At 49.1% G+C, this 13,940-nt stretch overlaps 6 protein-coding genes across 6 annotated transcripts; 3 read left to right on the top strand and 3 right to left on the bottom strand.

Annotated features, from left to right (window-relative positions):
• The first annotated feature begins 239 nt into the window (after window positions 1–239).
• Window positions 240–1,275, top strand: P153DRAFT_362324 (uncharacterized protein). The gene has a single exon (XM_033667104.1). It carries the CDS (start codon window positions 377–379, stop codon window positions 1,055–1,057), a length of 681 nt encoding a protein of 226 aa, XP_033528953.1. The 5' UTR covers window positions 240–376; the 3' UTR covers window positions 1,058–1,275.
• On the bottom strand, window positions 1,263–4,371 carry P153DRAFT_419241 (histone acetyltransferase MYST2; the record flags this gene model as incomplete). The annotated part of the gene is made up of 9 exons (XM_033672176.1): window positions 1,263–1,657; window positions 1,722–2,145; window positions 2,199–2,471; window positions 2,983–3,288; window positions 3,336–3,521; window positions 3,577–3,628; window positions 3,679–3,753; window positions 3,802–3,912; window positions 3,965–4,371. The coding sequence occupies 9 exons, from the start codon at window positions 4,369–4,371 to the stop codon at window positions 1,338–1,340; spliced, it is 2,154 nt and encodes a 717-aa protein (XP_033528952.1). The 3' UTR covers window positions 1,263–1,337.
• A 964-nt stretch (window positions 4,372–5,335) lies between these two features.
• On the top strand, window positions 5,336–6,001 carry P153DRAFT_329017 (uncharacterized protein; the record flags this gene model as incomplete). Its single annotated transcript, XM_033665370.1, has 1 exon — window positions 5,336–6,001. The coding sequence occupies one exon, from the start codon at window positions 5,336–5,338 to the stop codon at window positions 5,999–6,001; it is 666 nt and encodes a 221-aa protein (XP_033528951.1).
• A 231-nt stretch (window positions 6,002–6,232) lies between these two features.
• Window positions 6,233–7,126, bottom strand: P153DRAFT_352544 (uncharacterized protein; the record flags this gene model as incomplete). The annotated part of the gene is made up of 1 exon (XM_033666386.1): window positions 6,233–7,126. The coding sequence occupies one exon, from the start codon at window positions 7,124–7,126 to the stop codon at window positions 6,233–6,235; it is 894 nt and encodes a 297-aa protein (XP_033528950.1).
• Window positions 7,127–8,889: 1,763 nt separating this feature from the next.
• Window positions 8,890–9,848, top strand: P153DRAFT_391896 (uncharacterized protein). The gene is made up of 2 exons (XM_033671104.1): window positions 8,890–9,113; window positions 9,177–9,848. Exons 1-2 carry the CDS (start codon window positions 9,095–9,097, stop codon window positions 9,617–9,619), a joined length of 462 nt encoding a protein of 153 aa, XP_033528949.1. The 5' UTR covers window positions 8,890–9,094; the 3' UTR covers window positions 9,620–9,848.
• An 18-nt stretch (window positions 9,849–9,866) lies between these two features.
• On the bottom strand, window positions 9,867–13,831 carry P153DRAFT_380376 (uncharacterized protein; the record flags this gene model as incomplete). Its single annotated transcript, XM_033669925.1, has 4 exons — window positions 9,867–12,399; window positions 12,448–12,995; window positions 13,045–13,262; window positions 13,312–13,831. The coding sequence occupies 4 exons, from the start codon at window positions 13,829–13,831 to the stop codon at window positions 9,867–9,869; spliced, it is 3,819 nt and encodes a 1,272-aa protein (XP_033528948.1).
• Window positions 13,832–13,940: the final 109 nt, after the last annotated feature.

The following is a 13,940-nucleotide window of genomic DNA, read 5'->3' as shown; positions in this document are numbered from 1 at the left end:
GGGGATATGGAGTACATCCAGGGAACATGGGCATGGCGTTATGGAAACTTTGGATCGGTCATCTGCTTTGGCCGAGTTTATCTGGTGGACGACTTGTATGATCTAGAACACTGCTTGCATCAAGAAATTCAAACTCCGACTGCAACTCTCTGCCGTGCGTGCTTCCATTGCCTGCTTCGCTCACAGAGTACCTAAAGGGACAGCTGCGCTGCGGTGCCCCACACCTCGGCGCGCACCACAATCGATAAGCGTTCGCGCGTCGATCTCCATCTCAACACCACCAAAACACAAACAACAAAACAGCGCACAACCCACCACATCACCACAACCACAACCCCTCCCACACCCCCACCACACAACAAACCACCCACCCACCATGAACCCCGAACACCGCAAAATCGAGCTCCAATCCCCACAAGACCTCACCTACCTCACAACCCAAATCCGCACCGCCGCGCTCCAAAAACTAAACCTGCACCTCCCGCCCGTCACCGACTCCGCCGAGCCCGACGACCTCCGCACCCAGGTCGAAGCCCTAGTCGACGCCTTCGTCGCGCACGTCCTGCAGGGCATGCGGCACAACATCAGCATCAACGGCATCGACGTCGTGGCCTCGGCGCAGGCATGGAGCGACTCAGGGGAGCGCATGGAGGGCGTGATTTCGCAGCAGGAGCTGGAAGTCGAGGGCGTCGAGTTTGAGGCGTTTGATGAGAAGCTGCGGGGGAGGCTGGGCAGTGCTGTCTTGAAGAGGGATGCGCTTGTTGCGAAGATTAGCCAGCATAGGCGCGCGACGCCGGCGGTGGCGGCGCGCAGGTTCGAGGAGCAGTGGGTTAGTGAGATGCAGGGGTTGGAGCAGGGGCAGGTCGGTGGAGAGGAGGAGGCGCTTGGGGACGAGGCGGTGATGCTGGCTATGCAGAGGCAGGATGAGGTGCAGAAGAATTGGGAGAGGGCGGTTGAGGGGCTGGCGAGGTTGAACAAGGGACTTCCGGAGACGAGGGCGCGGTTGGAGAGGTGTGGAGATGTGGTTGGCTATCTGGGGGGTGGAGAGAAGAAGTAGTGGATTGGGGAGGTTGTGTTTTGCTTCGAAAGGGCGAGAACCCTAGATGGATGGGATAAGATGGGATGGAGAGTTGCAATGGCGTTCTGGCGCTAGGTTTTGGACTCGGTAGAGAGGGAATACCCCCATGTTCTTTCGTCATGAGCTGCATTTGGATGGCGTCGAATTGGAATTACGATTTTGCACTTGAGTCGAATGTTTGCATGTCCGCTTGCTGTATGAATTGAATTTGGGGTATCTATCTCACACCAAAACGCCATGATCCTGATCCTGATCCTATTTACTCCTCACTTTGACTCCTACTCCTCTCCCTCACAATAAAAGCACCCGAATCCACCGGGTTCCACAAATCAATCTTGTTTCTCTCCACCCACGCCCTGACTCTCGCCTTGTTGATCACCACCTCTGCACCACCCCTCTTTTTCTGCTCTAGAACATCCATAGCCTGCAATGTTGCTATCATGTCATCAGGTGTAATGTAAGTCTTTTCGCGCAGGTCAACAACAGTGATTATCTTTTTGGAGGTGCAACCGAGAATTGTGCGCGCGAGCGTTTGCGACCAGTAGTGCGTGTACGCTCGAAGACCGAGGTCTGATAGAGCTGTAATGACTGTTAGCCAAAGCAATCACAAGTGTAGTCAATCAAGAGTTAGATGTGTACGTACGTTTCTCAGGCCCGCCCAACCTTCCCTCTTTCTTGCTCATCTCATAGCTCGCACCCATGAGAATCTGCCCCAAGCCCTGCTTCTGCCATGGCGGAAACACCAGGATGCACGCTAGATTGTTGTTGTCCCAACTCATCTTTTCCTTGCTGAAGAAGCCCACAACTTGGTGTTGCAGCGCCGTCCCATCTCCGCCCAGATTGGTATTGGGAATATTGGGTGTAGGATTGTGCGCGACGAGGAGGTAATAGAGGAATGTTGTCACGTCGTAGAACACGGACTTCGTGTCCAGGAAGAGCTTTGCAAAGAGGGAGAGGTTCTGCGCGTAGAGCTTATGCTTCTCCCCGTCGATCTCGTAGAGCGAGTAGTTGTCTTTTGTATATATCCTCACACCAGGCGGGGGAGTGCAGCGGAGGGGACATGTTTTCTAGGCATGTATTAGCTGTGGTCTCACGGATCTTGTGCGCGAGGCGAGTGCACCAGATGTCCCAAGAACGCCATCAACTCCTTGCTATACTTAAAGCACCATTGGCACACGTATAAGCGCTCCACTTTCCTTCCGACCAGCTCTTCTGGATAGAACGACGGGTACCATGGCTTTATGAGGAGGGAACCAAACACGACTTCAAGGACATTTGGCTCAGCGGGAAGCTTCTGAAGAGGCTTTGACGCGGCCTTCAAGGGCGTATCGTTTGACGAAGCCACGTCGAGGGCCATTGAGGTGCAAGGGAAGTGAAGAGGGGTGTTCGCATGCTGGTGGGGACGCGAAATGACGTGTCAAGGTATAAGTACAAGACGACGACGAGCCGAGACTAGCGCGACGCGAGGGCACGTGTGGAGTTCGAGAACTCCAGCGATATCAAAGTGATTCACAACAGAACTGTTACCTGCTGAGAACTGACTCTTGTTGTAGAATGCATAAAAAGCTAAGAACCACTATCCAATTTCAAGGTCAAATATCTCTAACCAAGGAGTTCTCCCTTGACAACGCGCAAGTCTACCTAAGGAGGACATGTTCTGCCAGACAAGTCCAAGTAGCAACGCATCGATGCCTTTATGCAACTAGCCTAGCCACGCATCCAAACTCATCTTCATCTTCGTACCCATGGTGTTCCAATACGTTCATTCCCAATCCAGTACTCGACGTCCAACATCGAAGCTCATCAGACCCTCTGGTATCGCCAAACCATGTCATCTCCACAGACATCGCTCAACATAGTTAACCCCTGCCGCTACGAAGCATCGCCCTTGTACTCCTATTCACCTTCTCTGGCGTCGATGGAGGCGTCATGATCACTGGCTCCTTCGTCTCGTAGTATTGAGTAGAAACGGCCCTGACAACAACCCCGTGGCGCATGTACTCTTCCCAGGCGTCTTCATCGTTGGTAATCGCGGGGAGCCGAGCCAATGTTTGTATGATAACGGCTTTGCGAAGACCACGGTCCATCTGCGGGAACTGATCGTTGAAGACGAATGCTGCGATGTCGATAATGTTCAGCGCATCCCCAACGAAGGGAAGTCGGTCGATGATAGTTTCGGCTGTCTTCTGCTTGATCTTCTCAAGATTGTACTGTGCCTGTATTAGTTGATGACTTCGTAAATGGATGATGAACGGACCTTATCGCATGCGACGAACAGTGAGAGCAAGTCTCTCATGATGCGTTCTTTCTCGATCTCACGAAGAAGTGCAAAACCCGTGAACAATGATCCGGTGGTGGGATTGTAGACGTCGTACATCTCTTCGAGCATCGTGCCCACAGTCTGTTCCGATTCGGGGAGCACAATTGATCGACTCTCGCTCTCCTGTAAACCATCAGTATAGCTATTTGCATATCAGATGAAGCGTAGCAGGTCCTACCGTAAAGCAGCCATCGCAGACTGCGTCGAAGTATTGTGATCGTGTACAGAGCCTGAACCTCATTGTTAGCATGAGTGTTTGCAAGCAAGTCGTCATATTCACAGAATACGGTGAACCGGGAAGGACTTGTTGCCGGCAAAGACAGTGAAGTCAGAACACTTGTTCGTCTTGTAGATCCTACTAACGTTAGTTTCTGATCTTGGAAATAGCTACACACAGACATACCGGGCCCATTCAGAAGTGTCCGAGTCTAGCACCACCACCCACGACTGTGGCACCGAGCTGATGTAGCCCATCTTCTGCATGCTGAACTCGGCCTTGGTGAAAGCAACATTGCTGTTGGCATTAGGATCCGCTCATGGTGCAGCTAGGCTCAAACTATACTTACTTCGGAACCTCGTAGACTTGGAAATAGAGATTACCAAGTTTTGTCGCCAGTTGTTCTAGGGTCTGCAGGAAATCTTGCGCGTGTTCGGCAAGAGTAAACTCAAGGTCTATTTGAAAGTTCTGCATTAAAATGCAAACTTTCTTGCATGTGTTGTTGCATCGAAAACTTGCTGCGCATACTCCTGAAACCTGGAAGTAAATGGGCTCATCATTGTCAGGAAACTGAGCCATGATGGCTACCCCAGAGTCCAGTGGATAGAGAAGACCAAACTCGCAATTCGCACGGTCGAGCAGGAGATGCGTTAGAATCTCTGGTTGCGACTTGAAGTCATTTCCGACCGCGAACGACTGGATAGGCCAGTATACTGATTTGTGCCCCTCAGTCGTGAAGGTTGATGTTGAAGCCATTGACGTGTGTGAATATGATGTTTGAACTAGAGTGTGGAGACACGAATCGAGACCGTGTTGGAAGAAAAAAGTCACTCCTATCAAGATAGAACAGAAAGTAACAAAGCGAGGGGATTAGGTGGCGGATTAGGGGTTATATAGGCCATCTCTACAGACATATTGCGACCGCTGGAACAAGCTTCAAGGAATCTGTGTTGTCGCGATGAGGCTAGGTAGTAAGTGAAGTGGTGAGTGAAGTGATGATTGATAAGTGTTGAGCAGTGAGCGGTGAGCAATGAGGAATGAGAGGCTTCCTCTAGAAAGACGTGAACACCTAGTGATAGTCAAGATGATAAGATAGTACATGTTGTTATCGCAATATGAGGAGTGACAGAACGAGTTAAGAAGGAATCGGTTTTCCAAGCTGATTCGGCGATTGTTTGTGATGATGGTAGCAGTTAACATAAATTCTTCATAACCTTATAAAAAATATCAGAATCTCCTGGCTCTCTCTGTATTAACCTTTAAGATCTTTCAACAGGGACCGTTCGTTAAAAGTCTCAAATCTACGTTATGGGGCAGTCGAATACAAGCCTGGACGACTTGAATTTCAGTTCTGCTGTGTTGCCTATACTGGCTACTAAGACTGGTAAGAGAAGTATTGATTCCCGTTCTCTATTGGTTGCTTTCTGCGATAGGAAAGTATTGCCACTGTGGGTGCCCCAAGCTGCGATGAGCATCGGTGATTTGAGTTTGGACTACGTGTGGAAGAATGAGAAGTAAAAAGTTTCAGAGGTTGCAGGGTTATTATATAGCGAGGTAATCGCCCAAACAGATATGAATTGTCGTGGGGAGTAAGAACAGTCCAAAAAGAAGGCACACGACTTAGCATGTTCCTAGGCTAACTCAAACAGGTAAAGCGCTCCACATGATGTAATCATCAATCATATATGCCGCCAGTTCAACCTCCTCCGTCGCAATCAAAATGCTCGAAATAGCCTGCTTCAACCTTGCTTCAGTCACTGTAGCCACGAAAGCAGGGGCCGACCGCATTGAGCTCTGCGATGATTACCTAGCTGGCGGAGTGACACCCTCCATCACATCCCGTAACAACATCACTGAGGCAATAACGATACCGATCAACATTATGATTCGACCTCGTGCAGGACACTTCAATTACAGTACTGCTGAGTTCGAGCAAATGAAATCGGATATAAAGCTGCACAAATCATGGGCGAATGGCTTTGTATTCGGCATTTTGGACTCGACAAACCGTGTCGACGAACGTAATCAAGAGCTGGTCCAGTTGGCAGATCCCTTACCGTGCACATTTCACCGCGCCATCGACGAGGTTGAGGATCTTGATGAGGCGGTGGAGACTGTGATTGCGTATGGGTTCAAAAGCATCTTGACGAGCGGGGGAATGAAGAACGCAATCCAAGGTGCTGAAAGAGTTGCAGTACTACAAAAGACGCATGGAGAAAAGATTCAACTTATTCTCGGTGGTGGAGTTAGGGGCATCAATGCACTGGAACTTAAAAGAAAGACCGGTGTGGATTGGCTGCATTCGGCTGCTATCACAAAGTCTGGCGAAGAGGTGGATTATGAGGAGGTGGTGAAAATCAAGGACGTTCTCAAAGATTACTATTAATCAAGCGTTTTTAACTAACTATGGAGATCATCAACGCTCAAACGACATGTGCCATCTTCGAATCAAGATACACAGCCTCCCGAGTGTATATACTCCCAACAATAATCAGACACCCAATCTATGGTTCCACAAACATTATATGAAGACATCTCGGTCGTTATACATAAGAACAGCCGACACACAAACTACGCTGACGCGAGCCTGGAAGACCAAACACCTAGCGAGACACTCTCACAACGCGTAGAGAGCATACATCAATACACTCAAAAGCGGCATTCCAAGCATCTGCCTCGAATCGACCACCGACCGCTCAGCTGCCGCAGAACTCGATGCGGCTGCCACAGTGGTGGTCACAGGTGTCCCGGAACTCGATGCAGAGACCTGAGCGCTCGTCGCAGCGGCCTCGGTGTTCGCTGCAGTTGCCTCGGTGTTTGCTGCAGTTGCTCCGATTGTGCTCGTCACCACACTTGTTTGAGCTGGAATCGTAGTCGCTTCTGTGACAGTTGTTCCTGCCCGTATCGCGGCGGCCGTGAGAGTCACAGCTGGGATAGTGGTTGTATATATGATGACAGAACCAAGCTCGGATGCTGGGAGGGCTCCTCCAACACCTGTACCCGTAAATTGCGGAGGTTTCGACATGGTCGCGGTGTTAGGCTTTGCTTGTGGGGCGTTCGCGTAGATGTTGCCCTTCTCTCCGCTGGAAGAGGTGTACTCTCCACTGAGCAGGTTCGCGCTGGAACCACTGGATGTGTAGTCTCCTGTTGTCAGGGATCCGTACGAGCCATCAGAGAAGGCAAAGTTTGTAGTGAATTTGTCGTAGCACATGGGAATGTTGACACTCTGCACGTTCACGCAGTCCAGAGTTTGTCGGCAACAAAATCCCTCTGTTTGGCGAACCTGAAGGGATTCTGTGGATCGTTTGCGGAAGCTGATACCCTGGACAGATGCGAGGACTTCATTGTAGAGCGAGCTGAGATCCGAGCCGACGGCCGGTGGGTTGGTGCCAGTGGCGCCTTCTGGTTGACATAGGTTGCAGGCATCATCACTCGTCGCTTTGCCTAGCGGTTGAGATGGGAAAGCAGTTGCGGTTGCGACAAGAGCGAGTGAGAAGAGTCTGAGCGACATCTTGGCGTGAGATAGCGAATGGATGGTGTGGTATGGTTACTTGGTATATGCGAAGGCGCTGTGAACCGATCGACAATACACAACCAGAAACCGAGGAACGAATGACAAACGCAAGCAAGACTGCGAGACGTTCAATGTAAAGCGAGAGGCAGGAGGAGAGTGGCAGTGACTGTCAAGGATTTTGCTGCCTCGATCCTACCTATATAAAGTCCAACTCCGACTCAATACGAAAGTGCAGACTAGCAAGAAGCAAGCCTCGTATCCTAGTCCCGTCCGCTGCCGGCCCAGCTGCCTTCGCTTCACGCGCAAAATACACCGGCGTCTTCTACCCATGGGGCAATCAATCTCTATCCCTAGTACATGCTCAAACGTTTCTGCAGCTTTGGAAAGCCCTCCACAAGGGCATTGTGTCCATCCGGTGTGTTCCGCGGTTCCATTGGTAGAAAATTGTACGAGCGGCAGGGCATGCAAGGAAAAGATGATCTAGCAATCTCGGGATGCATCTTGCGATTCTTCAGTGCTCGCCTGATACTACTGTCACGCGAGCCGCTTTGAGAAGACGAGCGCTGCTATTCGCTGAGTGCTTTTTTCTCGGATGCGGCACGTCGAAGACATCCTGGCAAGGTCACATCACAAGGCCCTCTATTCAGCGTAAGAGTATTGGAAAGCCCGCCTTAGAAACTGCGCCGTCCAAACGGTGTACATCGCGGCCCAACTAACGCCTTTCAACATGACACAAAATACAGCTTTGATGTCATACGGTAAAACTAAACACCTCAACAACAACAACTGACTACACATCGCGATGGTTGCACACGCCTTGAGTACGCTAATATCCTCCCCGCACGCGACAATTGGACAACCTTTTAAGGAGATATATTAACGACAACTCAGACCTCACTCTATTTTCGCTCCCATTCGTATCAACGTCGAATCTTCATACGCAAATCCCAAGATTTATGACGTGAGTCTTAGAAGTGAGGCACGAGTGTGCTGCGAGTTCGACGTTGGTATACCACCTTGTACGGGTAGGATTAATGCAAGCTGTAAGGTACGGCGATTAATTGTGGGTTTGCTGCATACGGTTAGTCGGCAGAGATTTCTATCTTTCTGGTTGTTGCCTTGCCCATTGAGAGCCTCGATATCTGTGGAGAAGAGAGGTGTTATTGGTTCCTTCTCGGTGATATTGACGGCCAGGTAATGTTGGTTGACGACATGCCTCGGCGAGTTCTCGGCTGTGCTAAAAATAACCTTGAACACCGCCTTGCAAAGGAATCAGGCGGCCACAGGTCGAACTCGAACCCCTCCATCTCACGAAGAGGGTGGCTGGATTTTGTTTAGAGCCAAATATAACTCCTTAGACTTGATTAGTAATTTTCCATCCTGACTCTTGATCGCTGATCTATATCCTTTAGTCTCGATCCTCTTGGCCGTGTGCCGTGATGTCTTGAACTGCTACCTCTACTCTCTTTGTTTTGATCAGCATGTAGGAATCGTGCCTAACTACAACTTCAGCAAGTACTGTGAACACGCAACAATCTATCTGTCCAGAATCTAGGCCTACCACACCGGGTTTTGCTACAGCCTACCTCTTTGAACGCGGAGACACCTTTCCGTCAGAGAATAAGTACTAGGTATCACATCAGATATGGCAGCCTAGTTGACGGGAGATATTTTTGAAGCGATTATGCTATATCACAAACCTATATTTTTGCGTTGCTCTCTTTGTCTACAGCCAAACTCTCACAACACTCCCAATCGAGATGACTGTTACCGAGATCGGTTGTATGGGTGTCAAGCCCGGTATCAATGTTATGGATGATACTACCAAAGAAGGTCGATCCCTGACAGGAGTCTATCAAGCCGTCACCGCCGCTCTGGGAGGCCCACAGCGGGTCTATTGGGGCCTGGAGATGGAAGATCCGTCCAAAATATGGTGTTTCTTCGACTTCAACTCGGTCGAGGAGCATGAGGAGTTTGCCCAGTCGTGAGCAACCTGAACATGACGAACTGAACAAAGACTGAAACTACGCCATATTTGGTCAAGAAGCCGTCAAACCGCTGTATGATATCATGACGCATGGAGAATTCACCAAGCACGTTGCTCTCACGTCATCTTCTCCTTTGCTATCCCCTATGACGGAACTCATACTCGTTTATCTTCCTTCAGACATCTCACCCGACAAGAAAACTGTAACCGCTACGCAGCTCCAGCAGTTTGTATACAATGGTATTGGCGAATCCTTCGACGTCGAATCTGTGAGCTACGGCTGGGGCGTGGAGAACGACTTCCCGGTAAAAGGAGGTGACGCAGAACAGAAAGGCTCAATTCTCATGGCCTTGATCGGCTGGTCTGGCGTTGATGCGCACAAGAAGTTCCGTGAAACCGAGGCATCGAGGGATGTCTTAGACTCGATTGGTGGTATGGAGGGTATGGTGAAGTTGGCGACCTTGTGTGTTAGATGTCGTAGTCTCGAGAGCAAGGTTGAGTAGATGAGGTTTTCGGGTTGCGTCAAATTTGGGTAGGCTTTGGCTTGTGTAGTATTGGGTATTGATGTATCTCAGTATTGAGAGATTATCGCGCATCTGTATGTCTTCTTCTAGGAGACATGAAAACACATCATTTTGCTTCTAGTCAGATATAAACTGTTTAATAGTCCACAATGTTTGATAGTCTACATTGTCCACGCCACCACAGCTCGGAAGAGGTCAATATAACAATAGCGAACAAACACAAGTATCAAGAGACAAGACGTCCACTTTCAGCGTTCCCAGCATAAATCCCAAATCTATCACCACGCATCTCCAGACGAAATACCTGATCTTCAAGCCAATGCTCCTTACTTCCTGTAGCATCTTCACCCCAGAACTCGCGCCCAGCCAGGAAGCAAGCTGTACCGGCTATAGAACATGGATCATGTGGCAATATCTTCACTCTTCTCATCGTCGCCCAAGATAGTATACCACAAAGCATCATAACTCCTAGCAGTGCTTGTAGCGCAACCTTTGCCTCTGGATGCTGGACCAAGCGAAACTTCTGTGTCGTCAACGATGCTTTCGACGTTTGATTCTGACCATTAGGGTTGATCAGTGTCCGCATCTTACGCGACATCACTTGAGCCATATACCTGCCATACATGTCGCTGACTCCGCTGATCAGACGTGGGATATTTTCCTCGCCAACGATCTCTGGAGCCGGTATCCCATCTTTACCATACACAACTGCAGCGAAGAAAGTACCCAGATCAAATGTATCTGTCTTGAACGTGGTGTTCGATGATAGGACGTCAAAGGTGCTCTGTAGGGGAGCAACAACTGGAAACTGGTACACTCCGCCTATATAGCGCATTGAAGATTCGTCAGGAAGTGGTGGGGTTGAAGTATCAATGGATAGGTCTGGAAGGAGGAATGTCACTCTTGTGTCCAATTCTTGAATCATTTGGGCACAGGCTAGAGTTGTGATTTTAGCTTCTGTAGAGGACAAATTGAGAGGCGGAGAAGTATAGTTGGTCTCGGGCTGCACGGGCACGTTTTGGAAGGAGCCAAAAAAGAACGACAGAGAAGGACAGGCTTGGTCATCAGAGTTGTATGATGGATGGTCTGGATTTGGGTCGAGGGATGTCGCAGATGTGCCACGAGGGTCGAACAGAAGTTGGGAGATAGAACCACCGTATGACGTAGGTATATCTAACTTGGAGATGCGAAGAGGCAGCTCCTTTCCAGGTCCTCCAGAGCACGTGTTGAGGACCTTGGTGTATATCATCGCACTACCATAAGAGGAGACGCTGACTACATTGTCTGCTGGTCCCACCGCCGTACAGTTGAGCACAGCCCGTCGCGCCGGCAGGGCAGTGGTGATTTTCTCTTGGAGAGTGGCATTCTCAGCATAATTTGGAAGATATATAGAAGGAAAGGCGAGGTCGTTGTAAGTCCACTGTGGCTCAGAAAGGTTCCTCCATGTGATAAACTGAAGCGCTTGACCTGCAGAGCTATCACCTTCTGCAAAAGGCCATGAGACGTTCCACTCATCACCTCGTTGGACCTCGAAATCCACGTTGGTAGTAAATGGCTCTGTAGTGTACAAGCCGGACACAAAGATAGTAAGAAAAGCACCCAAAATAGCGGCAAAAGCGGATATTGCTGTCGCTAAATGTCGCTTCTGTATAGCTTGAAAGAGTATGAAGAGTGGCGTACTACCAAGATAGTCTGTGATGATACTGCGTCTTGCTGTCGCTCCTGATTTGCTCGTAAGAGTATGGTAAGGTGCAAGGAGAGCAATGTTGAAGTGTATAGATGAGTACAGTAGTGCTATACCTGTCATCCAGAGGGCGGGAACGACCGTTACCCAAAAATGGCCATTGCCAGTCAAAGTTACCTCTGCAAAGCCATGAGAGTGGTCTGAGTTCCTTTGTAAGATCTCCAGAACGACAGTCGTCGCTAAGCAGAGAAGTATTGCCACAACTCTTACCCAAATGTTTAAAGTGAATGGACACCACCAAGCAGATCTTTTCGGATATCCTGATCCTCCGTTGTTGACATTGAGTTCTTCATCCTGGAAGCTTGGGTCTACAATAATATCGAACCGAGTTCCATGTACGCGTGAGTGTCTGGAAGCAGGGGTGGTAGAGTAGAGTTTGTGGCCTTTGAGAGCTTGAATGGCGCTCTTAAAGTGTGGTTGATCCAGGATATTCGCTACCTGAATCGGACCAAGTGTTGTTGCTATTCCAACGATACTATTCGGATCATATGTGACGACGTCGACCGGCTTGACAAACAGCAGAATTGTGGTAGAGATCAAGCACAACAGAAACATAACAACTATCATAACGGTAGGTAACTTCTTAACATGCAGTCGGTCCTCCGAATAATGTGAGTTTCCTTGAATATAATCTCGTTGTGGACGAAGCATTTGGTCATATACCAGCAAAGAGAATATTCCGGCAAATGTATTGGATACTGAATTACTGAGAGTTTGGACGTCCAGGAGGGGCTTTAGATATGAGTTTCCCGGGTTTGATTTAGTGAATGAAATGGCGGCCAGAGTTAGGAATGCGAAGTTCCCTTCTGTAATGTTGCCAGATGGCTCAACCCAAGGCAATGGCGCATTTCTCGAGGCATTTACTACATAGGCAAATACTGTAGTAGGATCAAGATTGTCTAGCTGAAAATTGGTATGGCCAGATGATGTCGGATATTCGTAACGATGCTGTCCGGCCTCGTCAACGTGCACCGTAACATCTTCAACTCGGTAGAATGGTCGACATATCAAAGCACTGTTGCAAATTTCAATAGAGTTCCTATTTTTGGAGCATAGCACTCACCTGTAGTTTGTGACCTTAAGATTTTTATTTGCTTGTGTCACAGTGACAAGAAACTGAGTTTGGCCCGAACAATCAATCGCTTGGACTTCACCAACATAATTTTCTCCGGCCCATTTATACTGCCGATCAAAAGCTTGTGTGCCGTCTGCGAGATCTAGGATGACCCGAGTCTCGCAAGAATTGGATCGAAATGTCATGTTGGCTCGCATCTCAGTCGTTCCGTTGTAATATGAGGGTTCTTGAGTCAGTTTTGCTTCATCACAATCGAGCCCGGGAAAGACACCATTGGTGGTGGCTGCGTATGTCAAATTCGAAGGAACTCCATCGTCGGCAGGAAGGGTGAAAGGTTCCACCACGAAATGGTCCGTTGTCCATGGAGGCTGTGTAAGATTCTCCCGGTGAATCCCGCTATAAAATGAAACGGCCTCAGTATCCAGATACGAACTATTCCACAGGCTTGCATCAAAAGTCGCCGTTTTCGTGAGGGTAAAGTTTGAAACAGATAAAGACGTTGATTGTATAGTCAAGAGACCAGTGGATATGATTTTCTGGTATTGGTCAGCTTACATGGATTGGCTTGCGAAGAAGAGTACTCACGATCGCCGTCAAAGCTATTGCAACAATCGTCGTCAAGACAACGGGCCATTCAAAGTTTTTGATTGCCGAATAAAGTATCACCGGCTGTAGAGGCGACACAAGATCCAGAAAAAGAGTACGGGACGCAGAAGCAGGACCCTTCGAAAGATTCAACCAAGGTTGGAGTAGTCTAGTAAAGTAATCCACAGGGTTCCAGAGCGCAAGTACCGCAACAAGAACTGTAAAAAGTCAGTAGGGTTGGGAATAATGGAAAGGGCATGCTCATACCTGTTGTGGGGCAGAACCTCCAGAGGTATATCATCTCTGTTGTACTCTTCGAGGCTCCGAGCCCATTCAAGCGAACAGAGACAAGATACAATGCAAGCACCGCGAAGGCCAAGACACCGAAAAGCGTAGCATACGAGATGAGCCACCTCTTTCGCAACCAGAAGGGGTTCCACATCTTGGGTTGTTCGGTGTATGTCTGCGCTGGAACATGTGCAGCCTTCTCTTTGGGAATGGCGTTTGATGGATACTGGTTGGAGATTGTATGTTGCTCAGTCGTAGCATCCTCACTTTGATCTTCGTCAACCCGCAAGAGCTGTTCTATTGTGGCATCTGCGCTGTGCCCTTCGCGAGGCCGTAAGTACTGCGACGAAGAATCTTCAGCGGGCGAAGTAAACGTATGACTTCGTACAACAGCCGTTCCGCTGTCTGTAGTCCTTGTGGACTCGTAAGATTCCCGAGGATCAGAATCGACTAAGTTGATAAAGGTGGGTGAATTGCTGCCGGAACGTTGTCGCAACATCGTACCTCTAATTTCAGGCAATGCACGTCGTGACAGACGGTTTTGTCAGGTTGTTTTGCGCTCTCGTTCAAGGACACAGTGTTCATTATAAGCGATAGTACATAAGCTT

The sequence above is a fragment of the Dothidotthia symphoricarpi genome (genome assembly GCF_010015815.1).
Source record: "Dothidotthia symphoricarpi CBS 119687 unplaced genomic scaffold P153scaffold_1, whole genome shotgun sequence".
Classification (NCBI taxonomy): Eukaryota; Fungi; Ascomycota; class Dothideomycetes; order Pleosporales; family Dothidotthiaceae; genus Dothidotthia; species Dothidotthia symphoricarpi.
Note: the sequence above shows the minus strand (reverse complement) of the source record. Positions and strands in the feature narration are given on the sequence as shown.

Excerpts from the sequence above, each read along its gene's own strand:
- P153DRAFT_362324 (XM_033667104.1), top strand. The coding sequence starts at position 377 with ATGAACCCCGAACACCGCAAAATCGAGCTCCAATCCCCACAAGACCTC.